Raw genomic sequence first — 24326 nt, forward strand, 5'->3', positions numbered from 1 at the left:
TGGTGGAGGCTTATTAGTTCCCTGTTCCTTACCAGGACTGCCTGTCGTAAAACAACTCATGCAAGTGGTTACTGTGGTGCCTGGCCAGGGTGGGTGGTTTCAATCAATGTGTTTCCCCTAACAGTTCTGGATTTTTAGTTGTGGCACATGAAGTCTTAGTTGCATCATGCAGGATCTAGTGCCCTGACCAGGGATCAAATGTGTGCCCCTCTGTACTGGAAGCATAGAGTCTTGTTGTAGGCAAGAGCCAATTCTGACTCCAAGATGGGTCTGTTTCTTTGACTTTAACCTTTGTTTTTCATCACTTTTGTTACTGTGTGCCATGTCACTTCAGTTGTGTCTGACTCTTAGTGATCCTATGGACTGTAGCCCACTGGGCTTTTCTGTCCATGGGAATTCTCCAAGCAAGAATACTGGAGTGGGTTGCCATGTCCTATTCCAAGGCATCTTCCTTGGCCAGGGATCAATCCCACATGTCTTACATCTCCTGCGTTGGCAATCAGGTTCTTTATCTTCAGCTTTATGATGCTGAAGCTGAAGCTGCAATACTTTGGCCACCTGGTGTGAAGAGCCGACTCATTAGAAAAGACCCTGATACTGGGAATGATTGAAGGCAGGAGGAGAATGGGATAACAGAGGATGAAATGGTTGGATGGCATCACCAATTCAATGGACATGATTTTGAGCAAGCTCCAGGAGATGGTGAAGGACAGGGAAGCCTGGTGTGTTTCAATCTATGGGGTCACAAAGAGTCGGACATGACTGAGCAACTGAACAACCAAGATGCTGTCCATTCCAGGAGATATCTGCAAGATAATGGTTTTTACTTCTTCAACTCCTCCCCCTCTTTGTTCTATAAAAGAACCTGGCATCCAGACCTGGACAAGTCTGCCATCTTTCTGTCAGCTGCCTTTTGAAATAAAATTGTATTCCTTGCCTTCACACCTCATCTCTGAGTTAATTGGCCTGTCAGTGCAGCGAGCACATGGAGCTTGGACTCTGTAACAGTCTTAGCTACTGGACAACCATCAAGTCCTTGGATTTTATTTTTTTAACAAAAACAAAAATGGCGTCTCAGATGGCTGCTAGTGGTAAAAACCTGCCTGCCAATGCAGATTAGAGGTTAAGAGACATGTGTTTGATCACTGGGTCGGGAAGATCCCATGGAGGACCCACTCCAGTATTCTTGCCTGGATAATCCCATGGACAGAGGAGCCTGGTGGGCTGCAGTCCATACAGTTGCACAGAGTCAGTCACAACTGAAGCAACTTAGCATGAATGTGTTACACTATGCATTCTCAACAGGGGCAATATCAACCCCATCCCCCCAAACTGGAAAAATCCGCCTGGCCCCCCCACACACAAAAATCTTACACTTCAATTGGATTTTAGGACATTAAGAAAGAGACTCTGGGGTTGTAAGCAGACACACACACACACACACACACACACACACACACACAGGATTTACAATTTTAACTTTTGTTAGGTAAATGTCTTAGGAAAGGGAGATACTCGTTGGAACAAATGATAAATTCTTTTGGCAGCTTTGAGCTTTCACAAGCAGGCCATTTAAGGTGGGCCAGTCCTCTAGGGTACTGCCTTAAGTTGTTAGAAACCATATCAAAATTTGGTCAAGTCACTTAGTGCAGGGGTTTGAATGGAGTCCTTCTGAATATCTTTTGCAGTTCTCAATATGCAAGCTGAATTATTAGGAGCGAAGTGTACTGATATTCCAATTTTGCAATGCACAAAAAATTAAGACAGACTGCTGTGTGTATACATTAACTATCTTGTGATAAAGTAAATATAACAAATGTTACTTGTAGAATCTAGTCTGTCCTGAGTCCCCTAATAGAAATGTGAGTTCCTGGAAGGCAGGGACTTCTTCGGCATGGCACAGGGCAAGCAGTCAGTAAATATGTATTTGCGGAGGGAATACCTGCAAAGCTTTTAAAGCAAATAAACGCTCACTAACAGGAAGCATTTGTGTTCTATTGTTGCAGGCAACCCGGAAGTTCCTCAGTAGAACTGAGGCCGAGGGTGCGCGCGCATAAATGGCGCGGTCGCTCTGGCCTCTAGACGCCTCAGTTCTGTGGTAGGTCCTCCAGGCGGCCGAGCATGCGCAGGGCTGCGCCCTCTGGGATCGCTATGGCAGCGGCGTCGCGGTGGGTCGGGCCTCCGCTCTGGCGCCCGGGCAGGGGCGCCTCAGCGGCCGCGGGTACCACATCCTCTCGGGCATGAGCGGAGTCTCCCGCCGCCGCTCGCCGCCCCGCCCGCTTCTGCCGCCGCATCCCGGCTGTGGGTCCGCGCCAGGATCATGCCCCTGACCGCCTACTGCTACCTGCGTGTCGTGGGCAAAGGCAGCTACGGGGAGGTGACGCTTGTGAGGCACCGGCGGGACGGCAGGCAGGTCGGCGGAGTTGGGGCCCGGCAAGGGAAGGGGGCAGGCAGGGATTCGCCGAAGGCGCCGTCCAAGGGCTGAGCCCCGCTTGTGTGAAGGGGACGCACCTCGCACCTCGGATGGCACTTCCTCAGGAAAATCGTCCCAGACCATCAAGACTAGGACAGCCCTTCCTGTCATATGCGCCCCGAACTCCCTGGCATTCTCTTTGTAGTCGTAGTTGGCTTTCTTAATCTGCACACTTTCCCCCAACTTTCCTTAGTTCCGTGAGAGCATCCATTCCCAGGACCTAAAGGCAAGTATTCCTGGCAAGTATTCCTCTTTCTTCTTTTCTCAGCTATTTGTAAGTCCTCTTCAGACAGCCATTTTGCCTTTTTGCATTTCTGTTTCTTGGGGATGGTCTTGATCCCTGCCTCCTGTACAATGTCACAAACCTCTATCCATAGTTCTTCAGGCACTCTTGTCTATCAGATCTTATACCTTGAATCTATTTGTGACTTCCACTGTATAATTGTAGGGGATTTGATTTAGGTCATACCTGAATGGTCTAGTGGTTTTCCCTATTTCTTTAATTTAAGTCTGCATTTGGCAATAAGGAGTTCATGATCTGAGCCACAGTCAGCGCCCGGTCTTGTTTTTGCTGACTGTATAGAGCTTCTCCATCTTTGGTTGCAAAGAATATAATCAATTTGATTTCTGTTTGACCATCTGGTGATGTCCATGTGTAGCATCTTCTCTTGTGTTGTTGGAAGAGAGTGTTTGCTGTGACCAGTGCGTTCTCTTGGCCAAACTGTGTTAGCCCTTTGATCAGCTTTGTTTTGTACTCCAAGGCCAAATTTGCCTGTTACTCCAGATATTTCTTGACTTCCTATTTCTGCATTCCAGTCCCCTATAATGAAAAGGACATCTTTTTTGGGTGTTAGTTGTAGAAGCTCTTGTAGGTCTTCATAGATCTGGTCAGCTTCAGCTTCTTCAGCATTATTGGTCAGGGCATAGACTTGGATTACCCTGATATTGAATGATTTGCCTTGGAAACTAAGAGAGATCATTCTGTCATTTTTGAGATTGCATCCAACTACTGCATTTCAGACTCTTGTTGACTGTGAGGGCTACTCCATTTCTTCTAAGGGATTCTTGCCCACAGTAGTAGGTATAATGGTCATCTGAGTTAAATTCACCCTTTCTGATTTTAGTTCACTGATTCCTAAAATGTTGATGTTCACTCTTGCCATCTCCTGATGCAAAAAGTCAGAATGGTTGTCTGAGGAGGCCTTACAAATAGCTGTGAAAAGAAGAGAAGTGAAAGGCAAAGGAGAAAAGGAAAGCTATACTCATTTGAACACAGAGTTCCAAAGAATATCATGGAGAGATAAAGCCTTCCTCAGCGATCAGTGGAAAGAAACAGAGGAAAACAATAGAATGGGAAAGACTAGAGATTTCTTCAAGAAAATTAGAGCTACCAAGGGAATATTTCATGCAAAGATGGGCGCAATAAAGGACAGAAATGGTATGGACCTAACAGAAACAGAAGATATTAAGAAGAGGTAGCAAGAATACACAGAGTGATACAAAAAGATCTTCACGACCCAGATAACCAAGATGGTGTGATCACTCACCTAGAGCCAGACATCCTAAAATGCGAAACCAAGTGGGCCTTAGGAAGCATCACTTTGAGCAAAGCTAGTGGAGGTAATGGAATTCCAGTTGAGCTCTTCCAAATCCTAAAAGATGCTGTGAAAGTCCTGCACTCAGTATGCCAGCAAATTTGGATAACTCAGCAATGGCCACAGGACTGGAAAAGTTCAGTTTTCATTCCAGTTCCAAAGAAAGGCAATGCCAAAGAATGCTCAAACTACTGCACAATTGCACTCATCTCACATGCTGGCAGAGTAATTCTCAAAATTCTCTAAGCTAGGCTTCAACAGTATGTGAACTGTGAACTTTCAGATGTTCAAGCTGGATTTAGAAAAGGCAGAGGAACCAGAGATCAAATTGCCAATATCTGTTGGATCATGGAAAAAGCAAGAGAGTTCCAGAAAAACATCTATTTCTGCTTTATTGACTATGCCAAAGCCTTTGACTTGTGGATCACAACAAACTGTGGAAAATTCTGAAAGAGATGGGACTGCCAGACCACCTTACCTGCCTCCTGAGTAATCTGTATGCAGGTCGAGAAGCAACAGTTAGAACTGGACATGGAACAACAGACTGGTTCCAAATTGGGAAAGGAGTACATCAAGGCTGTATATTGTCACCCTGCTTGTTTAACTTACGTGCAGAGTACATCATGAGGTATGCCAGGCTTGATGAAGCATAGGCTGAAATCAGGATTGCTGAGAGAAATATCAATAACCTCAGATATGCAAATAATACTACCCTTATGGCAGAAAGCAAAGATCTAAAAAGCCTCTTGATCCAAGTGAAAGAGGAGAGTGAAAAAGTTGGCTCAAAACTCAACATTCAGAGAACTAAGATCATGGCATCTGGTCCCCTCACTTCATGGCAAATAGATGGGGAAACAGTGGAAACAGTGACAGACTTTATCTGGGGGGGCCCAAAATCACTGCAGATGGTGATTGCAGCCATGAAATTAAAAGACATTTACTCCTTGGAAGAAAAGTTATGACCAACCTAGACAGCATGTTTAAAAGCAGAGACATTACTTTGCCAGCAAAGATCAGTCTAGTCAAGGCTGTAGTTTTTCCAGTAGTCATGTGTGGATGTGCTGCTGCTGATGCTAAGTTGCGTCAGCTGTGTTCGACTCTGTGACCCCGTAGATGGCAGCCCACTGGGCTCCCCCTGGGATTCTCCAGGCAAGAACACTGGAGTGGGTTGCGATTTCCTTCTGCAGTGCATGAAAGTGAAAAGTGAAAGTGAAGTTGCTCAGTTGTGTCTGACTCTTAGTGACCCCATGGACTGCAGCCTACTAGGCTCCTCCGTCCATGGGATTTTCCAGGCAAGAATACTGGAGTGGGGTGCCATTGCCTTCTCCGGTATGGATGTGAGAGTTGGACTATAAAGAAAGCTAAGCGCTGAATAATTGATGTTTTTGAACTGTGGTATTGGAGAAGACTCTTGAGAGTCTCTTAGACTCCTCAGAGATCCAACCAGTCCATCCTAAAGGAAATCCTCATTGGAAAGACTGATGCTAAAGCTGAAACTCCAATACTTTGGCCACCTGATGGGAAGAACTGACTCATTTGAAAAGACCCTGATACTGGGAAATATTGAAGGCAGAAGGAGGGGACGACAGAGGATTTGGTGGTTGGATCGCATCGCCAACTTGATGGACATGAGTTTGAGTAAGCTCCGGGAGTTGGTGATGAACAGGGAAGCCTGTTATGCTGCAGTCCATGGGGTTGCAAAGAGTCGGACACAACTGAGTGACTGAACTGAAATGATTTCTCTTTCAGTGAAGGGCCCCATACTCCATCTGACCTGGAGACCACTGAACTCTTAAAACTCAGCTTATTACCTTTCCTCCAAACCTGCTCTCCCGGTCCCCATTTCAGGGAGTAGCACCACCAACCATCCTGTTGCCCAGGCTGGACACCTGGGAATCATTCTGGGATCCCCCTTTCCCTTCCCTCATTCCCACCACCTTATTTGTCTGTCCACTAAGCCAGCTGGCCTCTTTTCATCTCCACGGGTACCTTTCCCATCCAGGATATCATTATTTCTAGTTAAGCTGTGGCCATAGCCTCCGGCTTGTCCTCCCTGCCATTATACTTCCCCTTCTCCGATTCATCACTTTCATTACAGTCTCAATGAGCATTCTAAAACGTGCCTCTAATGTTGCACTTTATCCCGGTACCCTCAGGATAATGAACCAGTTCTTTAATGTGGTTTATAAAAAAGATAAGCATGTAATGTATTGGGACAAATTGGGACAATTTGAAAACTGAAAGGAGGCACTATTAATAATTACACCAGGACAATGTGACTGCCCCACACAAACTGGGAGGAGATGTCCCCATAAGTATAAGGTCCTCTTGCCTATTTTGCCTTGTTTCAGGTGCTGGTCACTCTGCCTGGAACACCAGTACAGGCAGAAGAGATTGATTCATTGGGCAATGAGGACTGGGGATTTTTTGAGCTGAGGATGCGATATTGGCAGTAATAATAGCACGTCACATTTGAGCAGTAGTTTACATTTTGCAAAACACATTTATGGTGTTTGTTGAATAATGAATTATTTAGTATATCGGTTGATTGAGGGCAATGTATTAGGTGCTGAAGGACATTGACTTTTTTATTTTTAAGTAAGAGTGGTTTTGGACATTGAGGATAAGTGATTTTTAGCCTTATTGGACCGTGGATCCCTTTGAGAATCTAATGCAATCCATGGACCCATTCTGTCTGCAGATATATATTCAAGTCATATTCTATGCACCTTTGTAGGAGGAACTAAGAGGTTAAAGAATCTCTTCTACAGATTTTATGATTGATTCAGTGGTATATTAATGTGGACTCATTTTTTAGCCACTAATGAAATTGTAAAATGCAGATGGAAAGTATAAATTTTTTTGTGACCCCGTACCCTGCTCTAAGTCTAACCTGTAAAAAGTATCATTAATGATAACAAATGTTTTCCCCAATTTAGTGCTTTGTGAATAATAAAAAGGTTATGTTGCAGTCTCCACAAGGTTGTTTTTGAGGACACTTAGGAGACACCTTAAATATGTTTGAATCTATAATACTGTATGTTTGTTTCCATATTGTAAAAACATGTGTTTTCTTTGCAGTATGTCATCAAAAAGCTGAACCTCCGAAATGCCTCCAGCCGAGAGCGGCGAGCTGCTGAACAGGAAGCTCAGCTCTTGTCTCAGCTGAAGCATCCCAACATTGTCACCTACAAGGAGTCGTGGGAGGGTGGGGACGGTTTGCTGTACATCGTCATGGGCTTCTGTGAAGGAGGTGATCTGTACCGAAAGCTCAAAGAGCAGAAAGGGAGGCTTCTGCCTGAGAGTCAGGTGGTGGAGTGGTTTGTTCAGATCGCCATGGCTCTGCAGGTACTGTTGGGATTCAGAGCATTTCACTTGCTCCAAGGTGACAGAAGGATGGCTGGGGGGATTTTAGGGAAATTATTCCCCAGATTTATTCATGAAAAAAAAGAAAAAACGTTTAAAAACTCCCATTTATGATGACCTAGTCCCTCTTGCTTTAGCATTGGAATATTTCTGAATAAGTAAATACTATATTGAAGCAGACATGGATTTTATCTGATGGCTGGGGAAGATAGTTCTCTTTTCATTTAAATATTATAGCAAAATCCATTTTAAGGGCCCTTAATTGAGAAAAACCGAAGAATGACCTTGTTATCTGTTGGTCAGCTGTGTCATACTGAATGGTGGTTGAGCTAATTAATGTGCCTAAACTCTGGGGCTTTGGGCTTTAACTCTGCTGTGGCAGAATTAGTAGAAATGTGGAATATGTTTGTGTTTTAATATATGTATTTTCAAAAGTGAGACTGTTCATGAAATGTCACTCTGGGACTAGTCTGATTTGTCCCGAATTTACTTGTCCAATTTAAATATAAGTTTTTTCATTCTAAAATAAAAGTGATGTTGTTATAGTTGAAAACATTATTAACCTGAAGATTTCATGAGCCTGAGAGGAATGTTCATCTAACTTTGTCTAAGTTGTCTACCTTCAGTGGCAGTTTGAAAGCATGCTTTTTAACTGAGTCCATATAATGCTAGGTGGTATGACTGTCAAGGCGCCAGGAACAATTGTGAAGGAAGTTGGGCAAATTAATGCACAGAACTTAATTTCTTACTTTGGAAAGCTGTAAATTAGACCTTTTGTTTACAGACTATAAAGCAATAGTGTTTTGATGTGTAGGTAACTAAGGCTCTTTAACTTACAGAATTGTTGATGGTATATAAGAAGTCAAAAATAAGTTGACAAGTGTATTTATATTGAATACAATGTTCCTTTTCTTCAGTATTTACATGAAAAACACATCCTCCACCGAGATCTAAAAACCCAAAATGTCTTCCTGACAAGAACAAATATCATCAAAGTGGGTGACCTTGGAATTGCCCGAGTGCTTGAGAACCACTGTGACATGGCTAGCACCCTCATTGGCACACCGTACTATATGAGCCCTGAACTGTTTTCAAACAAACCCTACAACTACAAGGTAGGATTGGGCTATTTCTGCCAGCTCACTTTGTCTCTAGGGCAGTATTCATAATTTTAGAATCCATCAGAATAGTAAGTCAGAAGAATTCTCTGTGAATTAATTTACGGAAAATGTCTTTTTTTTTTTAAGAGGAAAATGTAAAGAAGGCATTCTGATATTTCACCATTTACTAATTTTTTTTTTCTAGTCTGATATTTGGGCTCTGGGATGCTGTGTTTATGAAATGGCCACCCTGAAGCATGCTTTCAATGCAAAAGACATGAATTCTTTAGTTTATCGGATTATTGAAGGAAAGGTAAAGAATGTTTTGGAACTAATTGTTTTTAATATACGGAGCAAGGTTAATTTAATCTAACTTTGAAAGTAGCTACTGGTAAAAGGGATAATTGGGTGGATAGTTAAGCATGGTGGGTCCCATGTGTGGGGAAGGTTGAACTATAGGAGAAGGAACTGATCTTTCCTTGATATTAATTTAAGGTGGCTGAGTGGGTCTGAAGAATTGGCTTCTTGAAAACCGCAACCTTATAGCCTTAGGATGTGCAGATGCCCTGAGGCTATTGGTTGTGTCTTCTAAGTACCTTATGGATAAATGAACCCCATTTACAACGAGTCTACTCTGTCTGAACTTGTTCCTTTGATAATCATTATAATCACTGAACAGATGTTAGAGTGACGAATCTTATATATGAATTTCATGAGGCTTGTTGCTATCTGCAGTGTCAGGCATCCACACACCTTTAAGTTTTGAGGCTGTGGATCACTTGCTGATTTTAATATTACACCAAGACACATTCAATGTTTTAATTTGAAAAAAAATTAAAAAACACATAAAAAGTAAAATTTGCTTTTTATGTCCACTACTTAATAATTCTACTAAACCAAAAAGGAAAGGGGTGAAATTTCTCTCTTATCATCCATTTCCATTCCTTGGATATAACCGTTGGTGACCATTTGTTGCATAACCTTCCTGGCTTTCCCTGTCTTTATACAGACTTTGCTCTGGGTATGTATGTTTAAAAAAGTAACTGAAGTGAAATCAGGCTACACACACTGTTAATACACAACCCGCTTTTCTGACTTAACATATGAGGGACATCTTTCCAGGTTGGTATCTGTAAATCTTTTATTTTTTTAAAGGCTACCTGGTATTTTATTAGGAGGGTATGGGACTTCCCAGGTGGCACTAGTGGTAAAGAATCCACCTGCCAATGCAGGAGATGCAAGAGACACAGGTTTATTTTATTTTATTTTTAAAATTTATTTTTAATATAAATTTATTTATTTTAATTGGAGGCTAATTACTTTACAATATTGTATTGGTTTTGCCATACATCAACATGAATCTGCCATGGGTGCACACGAGTTCCCCATCCTGAACCCCCCTCCCACCTCCCTCCCCATCCCATCCCTCTGGGTCGTCTCAGTGCACCAGCCCCGAGCACCCTGTCTCATGCATCGATCCTGGACTGGCGATTCGTTTCACATATGGTATTAAAGATGTTTCAATTCCATTCTCCCAAATCATCCCACCCTCGCCCTCTCCCACAGAGTCAAAAAGACTGTTCTATACATCTGTGTCTCTTTTGCTATCTTGCATACAGGATTATCGTTACCAGCTTTCTAAATTCCATATATATGCATTAGTATACTATATTGGTGTTTTTCTTTATGGCTTACTTCACTCTGTATAATAGGCTCCAGTTTCATCCACCTCATTAGAACTGATTCAAATGTATTCTTTTTAATGGCTGAGTGTATATGTACCACAGCTTTCTTATCCATTCGTCTGCTGATGGACATCTAGGTTGCTTCCATGTCCTGGCTATTATGAACAGTGCTGCAATGAACATTGGGGTATACGTGTCTCTTTCAATTCTGGTTTCCTCAGTGTGTATGCCCAGCAGTGGGATTCCTGGGTCATATGGCAGTTCTATTTCCAGTTTTTTAAGGAATCTCCACACTGTTCTCCATAGTGGCTGTACTAGTTTGCATTCCCACCAACGATGTAAGAGGGTTCTCTTTTCTCCACACCCTCTGCAGCATTTATTGCTTGTAGACTTTTGGATAGCAGCCATTCTGACTGGCGTGAAATGGAAAAACAGTGGTTAGATGCCACGAAGTAGGTGGCAATGCCTTAACTGTATGCATGTTGTCAGGCCTGAGAGCCTCTTCCATCCTTGTCAAGGGGAGCGCTAACCCTCTCTCCTTTCATACAACACAAGACGCAGGTTTAATCTCTGGATCCGGAAGATTTCCCTGGAGTAGGAAATGGCAACTCACTGCAGTATTCTTGCCTGGGAAGTCCCATGGACAGAGGAGCCTGGTGGGCTACAGTCTGTGGGGTTGCAAAGAGTTGGACATGGCTGAGTGCACATGCATGCACGCACACACACACACACACCATACTGTATTCCTCAAGTACCCTATGGGTAGCCATTTACGTCACACACACACCCCATACTCTATTCCTCAAGTACCCTATGGGTAGCCATTTACATCACACACACACACACACACACACACACACACACACACACACCCACCCACCCCATATTCTATTCCTCAAGTACCCTATGGATGGCCATTTATGTTGTTTCCAGTCATTCACTATTACAAGAACAACACTGAAGTGGATATCCTGGCATCTAAATCTTTAGGAACTCATGCTCTTGTTTATAAAGTAGATAATCCTCAAATGGAATTGCTGGTTTGAAAGATAAATCGTACAACTTGCTGTTATAACCAAGATGCCAGGTCAGCTTCCTATAAACTAATATGCTGGTTATTAATGATTTTTAAAAATGTACATTGGGAAATCTCTACTGTCTTTTACTTTTCTTAAGACTGTTAGTCATCCCTGTGGTTTGATTTCTCTTTGTAGCTGCCACCGATGCCAAAAGATTACAGCCCAGAGCTGGCAGAACTGATAAGAACTATGCTGAGCAAGAGACCTGAAGAAAGACCTTCTGTGAGGAGCATCTTGAGGCAGCCTTACATAAAGCGCCAAATATCCTTGTTTCTGGAGGCCACGAAGGCGTAAGATATTTCCCTTGGAAATAGCTGGGCTAAATAGATGGAATAAAAGAGGGTGGTTTTTATAATTTTCATGTGTGAGAATTTATGGTGAGTTTTTTAAAAACTTGAAGTAGAATTGCATGATTAAAACAAGTGTTGAGTTTAATTGGTAAACTCAGAAATGTGGAAAACCATTGGAGGAATCACTTTCGCATTCCTCTGAGAGTTCCAAAGCATATTGAGTATGAGTCCTTTAAAAGGATGTATGTTTTACAAATCATATTAAAATGACAGATCATCTAAGAAGCCTATTACATTATGTGCTGTGTAAGATAATAGTCGCATTTAAAAAATAGCACTCAAATTTCATAGGGCTTTTATAAGGTTCCTTCTTCACTCATATAGAATTCTTTGACCTGCAGGTCCTACCTTCGCTAAATAGCTGTTCCAGGATCTAAGACTTAAAGCTGGACCAGACCTTCACAGTCTCTGCCTTTTGACTTGTTAATTTGGAGGCAATGTTAGAGAGGCCCCAGGGAATAAAGGAGGACCATATTTTTGTTTATATTACCTATAATTTACCACCAGCAGACCTTTAGCCTTCTGTACCTTTGGTCTTCAGGCTCTCCTTGAATTCTCCAAAGGTTTAGCTCCATTGTAAAACAGTTGGGGATATTATTCCTGTAAACATTTATTCTGCAAGTGAAGGCTGAGTATACTAACCATTTTTACTTTTAAACTTGGCAAAGCAATTGTGTGTTATTACAAACATGAAAATTGAAGATGAAAATAATCCTGGTATTTTTAACTGTGAGGCAGTTTTTCATAGATGTAAAATTTTAGAACAGTGTTATATTTACAGAAAAGTTGCAGAGATAAAGCAGAGAGCTTCTATATAACCCTCACTCAGTTCCCCTATCAACATCTATATTACCATGGTACATTTGTCAGAACCAAGAAAGCATCAGTATCTGATGTTGACTAAACGACAGACTTTATTTGGCTTTCACCAGTTTTTCTACTAATGTCCTTCTTTTTGCTTCAGGATCCAGTCCAGCATACCATATTACTCCTCATTTCACTTAGTCAACTTGGGTCTCTGACAGTTTCTTAGTTTCTTTGTTTTTCATGACCGTCATTGTTTTTGGAGGTTACTGGTCAAGTGTTTTGTTGAATGCTCCTTGGTTTTTAGAAGACTCTTCTCCATAAAAGGAGCAGTTATATGGGAATTCCCTGCCAGTCCAGTGGTTAGGATTCCAGACGTCCACTGCAGGAGGCCCAGGTTCTGTCTCTTGTCGGGGAACTCAAATTTGTGGTGTGGCCAAAAAAGAAAAGAAGAAAAAAATAAAAAAGGAGAAGTTCTATAAAGGAGTTGTAACATGTATACACATTTCCTCACACATATAGAAACCTTTAAACTTCATTGTATTAATAATAACTTTTTCTTCTTTCTTCCTCATAAAGAAAAACCTCCAAAAATAATGTTAAAAATGGTGACTCTAAATCCAAGCCTGTGGATGCAGTGGTTCCTGGAAAGCCTGAATTAAGTCATGAAGTAGCTCCCCCTCAACCACACTCTTCTGAGAGCTCTAAGACATATGTAGTGGTATGTATCTTTTTAAAGGATATGAGTTCTAGAAATTATTAAAATGGTAGGTTAGTTATGATTAAGTTTCATTAGATTTCTGTTAATTTTATAGTATAAAGAAGGAATACTGGGGAAGTAATCAAATGCCTATTATTAATAAAATGTTTGTGAAGTCAGTGCTATAATAACTTTAAGAAGGTTTTTTTTAATTGAGGTAAAATTTATATAAAATAAAATTAACCATTTCACAGTGAACAGTTAATTGCATTCATTATAGTCACAGTACTGTGTAGCCATCACCTCCATCACATCATTCCAAAACAGTTTCGCCACCCAGGAGGAAACCCCGTACTCATTAAGTTGTCACTGCTCATTCGCTCCTCTGTCCAATCCCTATAAAACACCAGTGTGTCTTCTGTTTGTACGGGTTTGCCTGTTCTGAATATTTGATATAAATGGAATCATACAATATGTAAACTTTTGTATCTGGCTTCTTTCACTTAACATGTTTTTGAGGTTCATCCAGGTAGCATGTATCAATACTTCATTTATTCTTATGTCTGAGTAGTACTCCATTGTATTTGTATACCACAATTTATTTATCCATTCATTCACTGGTAGGTATTGGGTTGTTTTCATCTTTTGGCTATTGCTCTGAATACTTGTGTACAATATTTGTTTGAGTATCTGTTTTTAATTCTTTTGGGTATAATATCTAGGAAAGGAATTGCTGGATCATATTGTAATCCGATGTTTAACTTTTTGAGGAATCACCATACTGTTTTTCCTTAGTGTTTCATTTTACATTTTTACCAGCAATTCCTGAGAAATCCAATTTCTCTTCAACTTCACCAACTCTTGTTATTTTCTATTTTTCCAATTCTAGCCATCCTAGTGGATGTGAAGTGGTATGTTATTGTAATTTTGATTCGCCCTTGACTAATGATATAGAACTTTTTGGCCATTTGAAAGCCTTCTTTGGAGAAATATCTATTAAGTCCTTTGCCCATTTTTTAATTGGCTTCTTTTTTTATGGTTGAGTCCGAAGAGTTCTTTCTATAGTATGAATACTAGATCCTCATTAGATATATGATTTAGAAATATCTCCTTCTGTTCTATAGGTTGTCCTTTCAATATCTTGATAGATAATATCCTCTTATGCACAATTTTCAATTTTGATGATGTCTGATATATATTTTTTCTTTAGTTGCCCATACTCATATCTAAGAATACCTTGCCAAATCCAAGGTCATGAAGATATATGCCTGTGTTTGCTTATAGGATTTTTATAGTTTTAGCTCATATATTTACATATTGATCCATTCACAATTTTGTATTATCATAAAATATTTGTTGTTTAATTGCTAAGTTGTGTCCAACTCTTTGTGACCCCATGGACTGTAGCCCACCAGGCTCCTCTGTCCATGGGATTTCCCAAGCAAGAATACTCAAGTGGGTTGCTATTTCCTTCTCCAGGGGATTTTCCCAACCCAGGGATCGAACCTGCGTCTCCTACATATGTAATGTAAAATTTGCCATTTATACCATTTTTAACCAATTAATTTCACTTTGTACCATGTTAAAGCGTACAGTTCAGTAGTCTTAATTACATTCACAATGTTGTGCTGCCATTCACCATATCTTCCAAAACCTTTCATCATTCCAAACAGAAATGCTGTTCCCTGATGCTCCTACTCCCAAACTCCGGTAACCCTGGCAGACAGAAACCTACTTTCTGTCTCTGAATTTGCCTATTTTAGGTGCCTCATATAAATGGAATCATACACATGTTTTCCTCTATGTCTAGCTCCTAGTTTATTCCACTTAGCAAGTTTTCAAAGATTATTCATATTGTAGCATGTTATCAGAACTGCATTCCTTTCTATGGCTTTATGATATTTCATTATATGTATACACCATATTTATTTAATCATTCACCTGCTAATGGCCATTTGGATTGTTTCATCTTTTTGCCATTGTGAATACTGCTGCTATAAACATTGGTATAGAAATACCTGTTTGAGTCTGTACTTTTAGTTTTGGGGGCATATACCTTGGAGTGGGATTGTTGGGCCTTATGATTATTCCATGTTTAACTTCCTGAGGAACTTGCAGCACCATTTTGAGTTAAATTTTTTATGTGGTGTATATAATAACTTGGAAGCATGTTTTCACTCAGGGTGAAGACAAATGTTTGTTCCAGGAGAAACCTGTAGTCCTTGGCCCCTTGAAGATACCCACAAGTCTGAAAGACTGCACCTACAAACCAGACGTAAGCAATACTGCAGACTCACCAGCCACAATCAGTAGGGTGCATATTGACATCTTACCTACAGAGAGGAGGAACTCAGTGAATGACGGCTTAGTTCAAGAGAATTCACCACGACCCCTAGATGCCTCTAATGAACTGGAAGGTAAATGTAATATTTCTCAAGTAAAGGAGATGTCGCAGGAGAACGGTAAATCCAGTGCTCTCCCTGGAAACCGAATTCCCACATCGTCCTCTCACTATGTCACGGGAGAAAGGAAAGACCCAGTGAAGCCTCTGCAGCCCCTAAACAAAGACCAAAATTTACCAAAAGACCAGGTGAGTGACATGCGCAAGGTGTTGGTTTCAGAGAGAGGATTGAGCAGTGCAGTTACAAAGATGTGGGTTGTGTTCTTGTGCTTTTAGGAAAATCTGTTATTTCCATGTAAGAGTTTATATGTAACCAAACCAAAGGATAGGACCTGAGGAATTCTTAGATCCCTTCTTTGCCCTGTTATAGGGCACTTGCAGTTCTCCTGCAGTTCTGTGTTTTGTTCCATTTCTGCAGCGTTCGTCTTTAGTCTTCCAAGTGAATGGGCAACTGTGGGTAGAAAGAATGCCAGGATGTGCGGTCTTAGTTCCCTGATTAGCGATTGAACCTGTGTCCCCTGAACGGGAAGGCAGGCTCTCAACCATTGGGCCACCAGGAAAGTCCCAGTCTTGTACTTTTTTTGTTCAATTCTGATTCTATTGTAAATGGAATTGTTTTCATAATTTCATTTTCATAGTATATATTGCTTGGTATAGAAATAGTATTAATTTTTATATATTAAATTTTTTATCCTACAGCCTTGCTTAACTCATTTATTGGTTTAATAACCTTTTAATAATGTAGTACTCAGAATTTTCTGAACACAATATCACATCATCTACAAATTGAGATCCTTTTTTCTTTTTAATCTGTATTTCCTACTTTCTTTTTTCTTGTCTAATTGCCCTGGCTAGAACCTCTAGTACATTGTTGAATAAAAGTGATAAGAATTGATATTCTTGTTTTGTTCCTGATAAATGTGTTTCTTACATCAGGCTTTAGAGGGCAGGGTTTTTTATTTTGCTTGATAGAATTTCATGTCTGGCATTTCTTTTTTGTTGTTGTTATTATTATATTGTTGTTGATAACAGTGGAAAACTTTTTTTTAAGACCAATTGGATTTCATGGAAAAACTCCTTAATTCATTTGAACAGTTACTCTTGTATGTGTAAGCTTTAAATATTCTACACTTAATACCAGCAGAGAAATATTTATTTCACTTTTAAGAATTCAGTCACTCATTTTTTATCATCTGGGCCCTGTTGGCTCAGATGGTAAAGAATCTGCCTGCAGTGCAGGAGACCGTGATTCGATCTCTAGGTTGGGAAGGTCACCTGGAGAAGTGAATGACTACCCACTCTAGTATTCTTGCTTAGAGAATTCCATGGACAGAGGAGCCTGGTGGTCCATAGTCCATAGGGTCACTAAGAGTCAGACCCAACTGAGCGACTAACACGTAACATCCTTGTTTAGCTAGCATATCACATTGTTCCTTTTTCTTTCTAAAATATACCACATAGTGGGATTTTTGATAAAAATGTGTTGATTAAATGACATTTGATTACCAGTGTCCATCTTGAAAACTTAGATATTCTGATAGTTAAAAATTAAAAATTAATGTAAGAAGCTATTTTATTTTAATGTTTGGTTTCTCAAACCAGCTATCCAAATAAAATATCAAGTCCTTGGTGATCTTTATAATTTAAAAGTTCATTTATTTTATCTTTACTACTGCTAGAAATTGCTCCTGATTTCTGAGCATCTAATATGTGCTAGTATTGTCTTAAGTATTATAGCGCCTAGTCTCCTCTAATCCTCCAGTATTCACGCGATCAATGTGAAGCATTGTACCCATTTGTAGATGAGGAAACAAAGGTTCAGGGAGATGTGACTCCATCTAAATCCAAACTCATGGTGTTTTCATGGTGTTTACAGAGGACATCCACATAACTAATGTTTACTCAGGAAGTATGTGTATATTAAAAACATTTGTTAGTTTTCTGAATAGAAAACCTATTAAGATTTATAAAAAGATTTTTTATTGAAGATCAGAAGTTTCAGGTTATAACAATCTGAGTAACTGAAAAAATTATTTTTAGTTGGGAAAAGAGAAGAAAACCCAGAATACATAGATAACTGATGCCAGCATTTTGTCTTTGCCTATCAACACTGAAAATAAGCATTCATTTTGAGAAAGACAGTTCCTGCTTTCATTTTTAATTTTAAAAATAGAGATGGAGGGTTTGGCCATTTAGGAGTTCAAAAGACTGTTTCTACTTTTCTACTATTCTACTTTGGTTTTTTTTTTTGTTTGTTTATTTCATTTTTCTATTTTTAAGGATCAAGTTGCTGGTGAATGTGTTACAGGAAAACAGAACAGAATCCACCGAGCTTTACAGCCACACAGCTCTGGGTCTGAACCTTCCCAGTCTCGACAGCGGCGGCAGAAGAAAAGAGAACACGCTGAGCACAGTGGGGAAAAGAGACAGGTCAGCAGAGATCTTTTTGGAATAAGTCACTGTGCTTCCTCTTGTGAAACACATTTCTATTTAGAATGATTTGCCCAAAAGGTACATACAAAATCTGAGGAACATACAGAGAAAGGTAGAAATGCTAAGTATTAATTATTAAATGTCAGTGAGTTGGAAGCAAAGTAAGAATTTTACCTTCTCCAGCAAGGGTGGACAGTTCATTTTGAGAGTTAAAGGAACAGGCTGACAAAGATAAATCTCTGATTCCTCCTATGTCATGTTAGTGAATAGTTTCTCCCTCAACCTCTGCATGAGATTGTGTCACCCTCTCATTTCTGGAAGTAACTTTCATAGGCACCCTCTCTGTATGGTTTCTTAAGTGGTCATTCACTTTTGGCTGAGTTTCTTTCCCGCCAAAATTCAATGTACCCATAGGCGACCTTTGCAGGTGGATAGTATATGAAATTTATAATCTCCCCCCCTTGGTTAATTATTTAAGTTCCAAGAGAGTCTGCCTTGCCTTTTGCCTTCTCTTCCCACTGTTGGAAAGATGGAATGCACATCAACACAAAAAGATGCTGAAAACCAAAGTAGAGTGGTCACTGGATCTGCGGACAGTTCGAGGGGCAGTGAGATAGCATCATCAAAGGTTTGTGAGAGTATATGTTGGATTTTTTAAAAAAAGACCTTGTTATAAAGCTTTTTGGTAAAATAAATCCTGCTTATATTGTGAAGTTTTATATGAAAATATCTTAGGTCTGCTTTTTGCCAGACACTGGAAAGTGCAAATTTGTGATTCTCAACAGAAACTTTCATTGAACTGGACAGATTCTATCATTTCAGAGCTGGTCCCGTCTAGTTAATTAAGGAGACCAAGTAGATTCTGAGTGTAGGAAAGCAGAATTCCCATTTCCCCTTAGACAGATGAGTTCTTCCTAGAAACGAGGGCTCCGATCATCCTAGCAAGTAGTTGTAACCCTGATGTGAACTAGTTTCAAGTGGACACTCCAGACTTCCCTTCACGGAAGTAGTCCAGTGGTTCAGAATTAGCCTGCCAATGTGGGGGACATGGATCCGATCCCTGGTCCGGGAAGATTCCACATGCCATAGGGCAGCTAAGCCTGTGTGCCGCAACTGCTGAAGCCTGTGCGCCTCTGTGTCACAGCAGTTGAAGCCTGTGGGCCCTAGAACCTGTGCTCTGCAACAAGAGAAGCCGCCGCAGTGAGAAGCCCGTGTAACACAGCCAGAGAGTAGCCCCCGCTCACTGCAGCTAGAGGGAAGCCCGCACAGCAGTGGGGGCCCATCGCAGCCAAAGGTGCATACGTATATGAGTCAGTTTTAAAAATGAAAACAAGGGACACTCCTTAAGGGTTTGTGCTGTGCTCTCTCCTATATTGCCGGACGATATGTCCTATATTGCAGGTATTATAAGAAGAGTGAATAGGGAAAACTTCCCTGGTGGTCCAGCGGTTACGACTCCACACATCCAATGCAGGGCGTGCGGCTTTGATTCCTGTTCAGGGAACTTAGATCCTGCATGCTGTGTGGCGTGGCCCCCAAAAAGGAAAAAGAATAGTGAGTAGGAATGGAAGTAACTCGTACTTTCTTTAAAAGGACCGACCATTATCAGCAAGAGAGAGGAGGCGACTGAAGCAGTCACAGGAAGAGATCTTCCCCTCAGGTAAAGTTATTCTGTTTCCTTCATCTAATGGAGGCTGTTGGTGTGGCTCACAGACACAGCACTGGACTGATTGTGAGGCGTTAGGAATTTCTAGTATCAGTAATCCATTTGGGAAACCAATTCAGAAGAATTTTTGAAATTTCCTAGTCAAGCCTTTTAAAAATGAGCATAGTATTGGATCTGGAACTTGTGTTATTAAAAGGAAGAAGGATACTAAAAAGAGAGCAAGAGGGCTTTGAATGGCAGTAACGCCTGGGAAATTTCAGACAGGAAAGCAATCAAGCGAGAGGTTAATTTGTTTCCATGTTTAGAGTCTGTTGGTCAAGGAAGTGCTCTCTTCTCAGGAACAGAGAGAGGAAGCCAGGAGAATGGTGCTGCCCTGGGCTGAGGGCTGCGATTATTCTTATTGCTGTTATCTAAAGACAACATATTCTAGCAGTTTCCATTTATTGAATGCTGACAGTGTCTCAAACATTATGGTAAGCATTTTGAGGGCATTTTCTCATTTCATATTTTTCAGTTGAGGAGACTGAGGGTCAGAGGGGTTAAGTAACTTGTCCAAAGTCACAGCACTTACAGACCTGGAGCTGAGATTTGAGCTGAGGTGTCCCCAGCACCAGAATGATGATGACTACGCTGTCTGAGTTCCTTTAGGCTGGCCCTTGCTGGGGTATCTTCCATACCCCAGTACAAAGTGCTCTTCTGTTGAGGCCAGTCCACCACAAAGAACTGCTGGGGGTGGTCACTTTTTTCAGGCCCTATAGTGAGGAGAGCTTCTCTGGGTCCAGCGGGACCAGCGAAACCACAGGAAGACCACCTCAGCCCTGCTCGAAGGATGTCTTCCGACTGCAGTGTTGCTCAGGTACATTACATAATCCCAAGGGAAAAGGTGGACATGTCTACATCTGGCAAGCCGACTATGGCAATCCTCATATGTGCCAGCTCTACTTCTGGAACAGTGCTACTTAAGTTACATCTTTCACGCTTCCTCTAATAGAGAAAAGAACTGATCAATAATAATTAAAATAATTTATTTTGCTTCATTAAGGGTTTGAATTTGTCAGGCACTCTTGTAAACACCTGGCAGCCTAGTTAATATCTTTCATAGGTAGTCTTTTAAATTAAACTTCCAAATGGCTTCCACTCAGCAACACTGTACTTATACTGCTCTGTTAATATACCAAACGACCTGGCCAGATTTTAGTCTCGCTAGCTGATTCTTCCTTTGTTTCCCTTTTGTGTTGAAGTACCTTAGTTTTTTGCCGAGGGATGATATAGGAGCACCATCTGGTGGCAGAATGTATAATTGCAAGGTGTTCAACCCACATTCACTTTTCTGTGTGATAATTCATACCCTGAGAATAGTTATTCAATTTTCTGTATTCCAGTTTTTGACATTATTTCTAGGAGCATATAATTATTTTTTAAAAAAAGGAAACTTCCTGTCCTTTAATGATTTTTGTTTTTCCTTTAACAATAGTCTATGATTTAGTTGTTTCATTAATTAAGATAGTCCTCTCTGTTTTCCAAAGTTGTAACATTTGTGTATAATTATATCTGGTAATCCTTTTAAACACTTAACAAAGAGTCTCATATGTGAGCAAACTGAGGTTACTTTTAATTTAAGTGGCATTCTGTCTTGTTTAAATACTAACATTCCTTATGGTACCAGCCCTCTGCTTAAAAGTTGAAACACCAGAATTGTTTGTCCCCTCTCGTCCTCATAGCTGAGGCTTTCCCGGACCTTATAACACTTCACCTTGGTGCTCTTTAGGGCTCGCTTCTGAACGTCGTGGGTGATGTAGGACACGACTTGGTGAAGTAACTTAGGTTTTTCTGCCCAGTAGTTCTGCTGTTATTGAATCTAGGTGCACCGTGTGTCTAGACATTGCATCTAAGACTGTTCCATGTGTTACATTCTGGTTGTGTTGCCATGTGAAATTTTGTTTTTCCACACAAAATTAATAGGAAAGGAAACTCACCCAGTGTCTCTCAGAGGATGAGTTAAGTTCTTCTACAAGTTCAACTGATAAATCAGATGGGGATTCCAGGGAAGGGTAAGTTCTTATCTTTTTATCTCCCTTCATAAATTGGTTCTATTTGAATTCATTTTATCTTTAACTTAAAAATTTTTTATTGATGTATAGTTAATTCACAATATTGTGTTAATTTCTGATGTACAGCGAAGTCACTCAGTGATACGTATGTATGTTCTTTCTCACACTCTTTTCCACTACGGTTTACCACAGGAATAGACTGTAGTTCCCTGAGCTAGACGGTAGGAATCCATCCTATATGTCCATGCTTGTTTATGCCCCCTATGTGTTGGTTCACATCTACTAAGCTCAAACTCCTAGTCCTCCCCTCCCACAGCCCCTGCCCCTGCGGCAGCCGCACGTCTGCTCTCTGTCTTGGAGTCTGTTTCTGTTTCCCAGGTATGTTCGTTTGTGTCGTATTTTAGGTTTCACAAGTGAGTGATGTCATATGGTATTTGTCTTTCCCTTTTGACTTACTTCACTTAGTATGATAAGCCATTTATATTGCTTCAGATGGCATTATTTCCTTCTTTTCAATGGCTCAGTAACTATCTTGCATCTTGGTCTGTTCATCTCTCAGTGGACGTCTAGATTGCCTCCATGCCACGGCTACTGTAAACAGTGCTGCTTTGGACATAAGGGTACATGTATCTTTCTGAATTATAGTTTTGTCTAGGTATATGCCTAGGAGTGGGATTGTTGGATCACACGGCAACTCTATTTTTAGTTTTTTAAGGAACCTCCATACTGTTTTCCACAGTGGCCGCATCAGTTTACATTTCTACCAACAGTGTAAGAGAGTTCCCTTTTCTCTACACCCTCTCCAACGTTTATTATATGCATACTTTTTAATGCAGAAGGAAATGGCAACCCACTCCAGTATTCTTGCCTGGAGAATCCCATGGATGTAGGAGCCTGGTGGGCTACAGTCCATGGGGTTGCAAAGAGTCGGACACAACTGAGCGACTTCGCTCACTCACTCATACTTTTTAATGATGGCCGTTCTGACTGGTGTTAGGTGGTATCATAGTTTTGTTTTTATTTCTGCAATAATTAGCAATGATGAACATCTTTTCATATGCCTGTTGACCATCTGTATCCCTTCCTTAAAGAAATGTCTATTTTGGTCTTCTACCCATTTTTCTTTTGGGTTTCGTTGTTGTTATTATTGAATTGTGTGAGCTGTTTATGTATTTTGGAAATTAATCCCTTCTTGGTCACATTGTTTGCAAATATTTTCCCTAATCTGTAGGTTACCTGTTCTTTTTTTATGGTTTCCTTTGCTGTGCAAAAGCTTATAAGTTTGCTCAAGTGCCATTTGTTTGTGAATTCATTCTAAATGAACATTTATAACAGCATTCAGACCTATAGTACTGTCATTAATAATGTTGTAAATGGTTTTGGTATGTGCTGGGACTAAAGTTCTCTTTCAGTGCACACATCTGATTTTCATTCAGAATTCTTATAAAATGTCTTTTTAGATCTGTGGGTTTAGTTTTTATCAATTTGGCCATTATTTTCATCAGGTTGGCCATTATTTCTTCAAATATTTTTTTGGACCCCCTCCTGCCCTCCTGAGGATCCTACATGTATATTAGAATTGGCGATGGACAGGGAGGCCTGACGTGCTGCAGTCCATGGGGTCGCAAAGAGGCAGACACGACTGAGCGACTGAACTGAACTGAAAGTTATCCCACAGCTCACTGATGATTTTCATTTTTTTTTTAGACTTTTTTTTTCTCTATCCCCCGTACCACCCCCTGTGTTTTTTTTTTTTTGGTCATGCTGCTTAACTTGTGGGATCTAAGTTCCCTGACCAGGGATCGAACCTGCACCCTTGGCAGTGAAAGCACAGTGTCCTAACCACTGGACTGCCAGGAATTCCCATATGTTCCATTTTTTATAGATTCTATTGCTCTCTCTTTAAGTTTACTAATCTTTTCTTCTGCAGTATCTAATTTGTTAATCCCATCCGATGTATTGAACACATTGTACTTATCATTTGTAGTTCAGTTTGGGTCTTATTTATATCTTCATTGCCTTTCCTTAACATGCTAATGCTTCCTCTATGTTGGTCATATAGAATAAATTTTTAATAACCTCTTTAATGTCCTTTGTTTACTAAGTGTCACTTGTGTCACTTTTGGATCTGTTTCTGTTAATTGAGGAGAAGGCAATGGCACCCCACTCCAGTACTCTTGCCTGGAAAATCCCATGGACGGAGGAGCCTGGAAGGCTCCCTGGGGTCACTAAGAGTCGGACATGACTGAGCGACTTCACTTTCACTTTTCACTTTCATGCATTGGAGAAGGAAATGGCAACCCACTCCATTGTTCTTGCCTGGAGAATCCCAGGGACGGGGGAGCCTGGTGGGCTGCCATCTATGGGGTCGCACAGAGTCGGACATGACTGAAGTGACTTAGCAGCTTAGCAGCTATTAATTGATTTTTTTTCTTCACAATTGTGTGCTGTTTTCCTGCTTTGGATATCTGGTATTTTTGACTCGATTCCAGACATTGTTAATTTTATCCCGTTAGGTGCTGATATTTTTATCTTTCTTTAAATATTCTTAACTTTGTGCTCATATATAGTTAAATTACTTAGAAATAGTTGGGCAGAATTTATACACAGAAACAGGGGCCTT

At 40.6% G+C, this 24326-nt stretch overlaps 1 protein-coding gene across 5 annotated transcripts in view; it reads left to right on the forward strand.

The window, feature by feature from the left end:
* Positions 2107-24326, forward strand: part of NEK4 (NIMA related kinase 4) — a 29665-nt gene continuing 7445 nt past the window's right edge. For 2 of the 5 annotated variants that reach the window (XM_018066705.1, XM_005695865.3), the window contains exons 1-12: positions 2108-2413; positions 7150-7416; positions 8352-8549; positions 8740-8847; positions 11434-11588; positions 13032-13173; positions 15335-15742; positions 17834-17983; positions 18465-18614; positions 19580-19646; positions 20402-20508; positions 21615-21703. In XM_018066705.1, the coding sequence (XP_017922194.1) occupies positions 2321-2413; positions 7150-7416; positions 8352-8549; positions 8740-8847; positions 11434-11588; positions 13032-13173; positions 15335-15742; positions 17834-17983; positions 18465-18614; positions 19580-19646; positions 20402-20508; positions 21615-21703 (1934 nt within the window). In that variant the 5' untranslated portion in view covers positions 2108-2320. Of the gene's footprint in view, positions 2414-7149; positions 7417-8351; positions 8550-8739; positions 8848-11433; positions 11589-13031; positions 13174-15334; positions 15743-17833; positions 17984-18464; positions 18615-19579; positions 19647-20401; positions 20509-21614; positions 21704-24326 lie in introns of all 5 variants that reach the window. The other 3 variants (XM_018066706.1, XM_018066708.1, XM_018066707.1) reach the window with 3 other exon arrangements.

Source organism: Capra hircus, chromosome 22 (assembly GCF_001704415.2).
Source record: "Capra hircus breed San Clemente chromosome 22, ASM170441v1, whole genome shotgun sequence".
Classification (NCBI taxonomy): Eukaryota; Metazoa; Chordata; class Mammalia; order Artiodactyla; family Bovidae; genus Capra; species Capra hircus.